General features: G+C 59.6%; 2 protein-coding genes across 12 annotated transcripts in view; one reads left to right on the forward strand and one right to left on the reverse strand.

Moving 5' to 3' along the window:
* Window positions 1-1,051, reverse strand: part of NDUFB11 (NADH:ubiquinone oxidoreductase subunit B11) — a 3,118-nt gene extending 2,067 nt beyond the window's left edge. Inside the window, exon 1 of the mRNA XM_017517772.2 lies at window positions 303-1,051. Coding sequence (XP_017373261.1) covers window positions 303-509 — 207 coding nt within the window. The 5' untranslated portion in view covers window positions 510-1,051. The remainder of the gene's footprint in view (window positions 1-302) is intronic.
* Window positions 1,052-1,073: 22 nt separating this feature from the next.
* Window positions 1,074-1,484, forward strand: part of RBM10 (RNA binding motif protein 10) — a 37,816-nt gene continuing 37,405 nt past the window's right edge. For 5 of the 11 annotated variants that reach the window (XM_017517760.2, XM_017517761.2, XM_017517764.2 and 2 more), the window contains exon 1: window positions 1,219-1,357. In XM_017517760.2, coding sequence (XP_017373249.1) covers window positions 1,288-1,357 — 70 coding nt within the window. In that variant the 5' untranslated portion in view covers window positions 1,219-1,287. Of the gene's footprint in view, window positions 1,358-1,484 lie in introns of all 11 variants that reach the window. The other 6 variants (XM_017517763.2, XM_017517767.2, XM_017517766.2 and 3 more) reach the window with 5 other exon arrangements.

A 1,484-nucleotide genomic window follows, 5' to 3' on the forward strand; every position in this document is an offset into this window, starting at 1 on the left:
AGACGGCAACGAGCAACTGCCATATCAGTGTTTAGTATAATCGTTGTTGTACTATATTTCTTCTAATGTGTTTTGACTGCTGTCCACATGAGGTGTGGTTTGTCTGCAAAATAAAACCAACCCTGTCTCTGGCCCTGGAATGAAGAAGATACCGAGAGACAAAGGAGGAACACAAAGTAGGCAAAATTCCCAAGTCTTCTTTCGCCGGCCACGCAGTCCTCTACCAAGAACGTCCTCTACAGCACCCCAACGGTCGCTCCCGGATTGACCCCTTCGGCGTTCCGTTTTCCCCTCCCTCTTACCGTCGCATAAAAGTTAACGTCCTCGGGTTCTGGGTCCTCTTGCCATTCCACGGTCGGTTCCGGGGGCCGCTTACCCGCCGCAGCGGGTGGGGCGGCCACAGTCCTGGAGAAGGTGGATTCCCAGCGGACGCGGGCGGCCGGGAGCCCTCGCGTCGCCGCTGCCGCCCAAAGACGGCGAGCGGTCAAACCTAACAGCCCAACCGCCATGACAGTTGGTGCTGCAGGGGCTCAGGGGCGGAGACGGAAATGCGACTGTGCGCAGCTGCAGTGGGTGCGAGCGCGACAATTATCGCTCCGCCCCCGCCCGCTTAATAGGTCCCAGATCTGATTTTGTTTTCCAATGAGACGGGGCGTAGAGCAACCCTCTTTGCCTCCAGTTGTCATGGCTTTGTAGGGCCAACCGTTCTCTCACTCTTTCGGCCAGGCTGATAAATTTCTTATTGATGGGTCTGCTAATTTCCTGGATAGGAAGAAATCGGTGACATTTGGGTTGATACATTTCTCAGCCAATCGCCCAGAGAGTTCTCTCGCCCTTTGGGGAAAGAGGTGGAGCTTCCGCTAGTCTTTCATCTTCAAAGGAAGTCAGGCTTCTAAAAAGCGGGCCCTGCCAGATTGGCCAATAGCTACTCCTTTTCTCGACTAGGGGAGCGTTCGCACGGGGTGTGAGGAGGTGGCAAGCGCTTGCCAATCAGAGGAGGCCAGGGCTGGACCCTGGCGGGCAGCGACCAATCACCGGGGCTGGCCAGAGCGCGCTTCCTTAGTAGGTGGATGGTGGTCGGAGCGCCGACTCCCTTCTCGTCGTCGCCATTTTGAGCTGATGACTGTGGCCGGCTGGCAGTAGGCGGCAGTGAGTTTCCCTGGGAGGGCAGCGCGCTTGGCGCTTCTCCCCTCCCCGCGATCTGCCTGGAGCCTCGGACTTGGTTGTTGAGCGCTCCGGCTCCGGCTGAGCTGGGAGAGTTGGAGGAGGTGGCGGCGGGCCGAGGTGATGTCTGGGAGCCCTCCCTTGACAGCCCGGGCCGAGAAGGTGAGCGTCGACGCTGGTCGTGGGGGCGGAGGTAAGGGGCCCGGGGCGGGGGGAGGCGGGGACGTAGAGGAGGCGCGAAGGCGGACTTCGGGCCGGGGGGATGCGTGGAACGGAGGGGTGCGTGCAATGTCTTAACCCGGGAGGGGGTGGGTTTTTTT

The sequence above is a fragment of the Cebus imitator genome, unplaced genomic scaffold, assembly GCF_001604975.1.
Source record: "Cebus imitator isolate Cc_AM_T3 unplaced genomic scaffold, Cebus_imitator-1.0 Scaffold647, whole genome shotgun sequence".
Taxonomy (NCBI): domain Eukaryota; kingdom Metazoa; phylum Chordata; class Mammalia; order Primates; family Cebidae; genus Cebus; species Cebus imitator.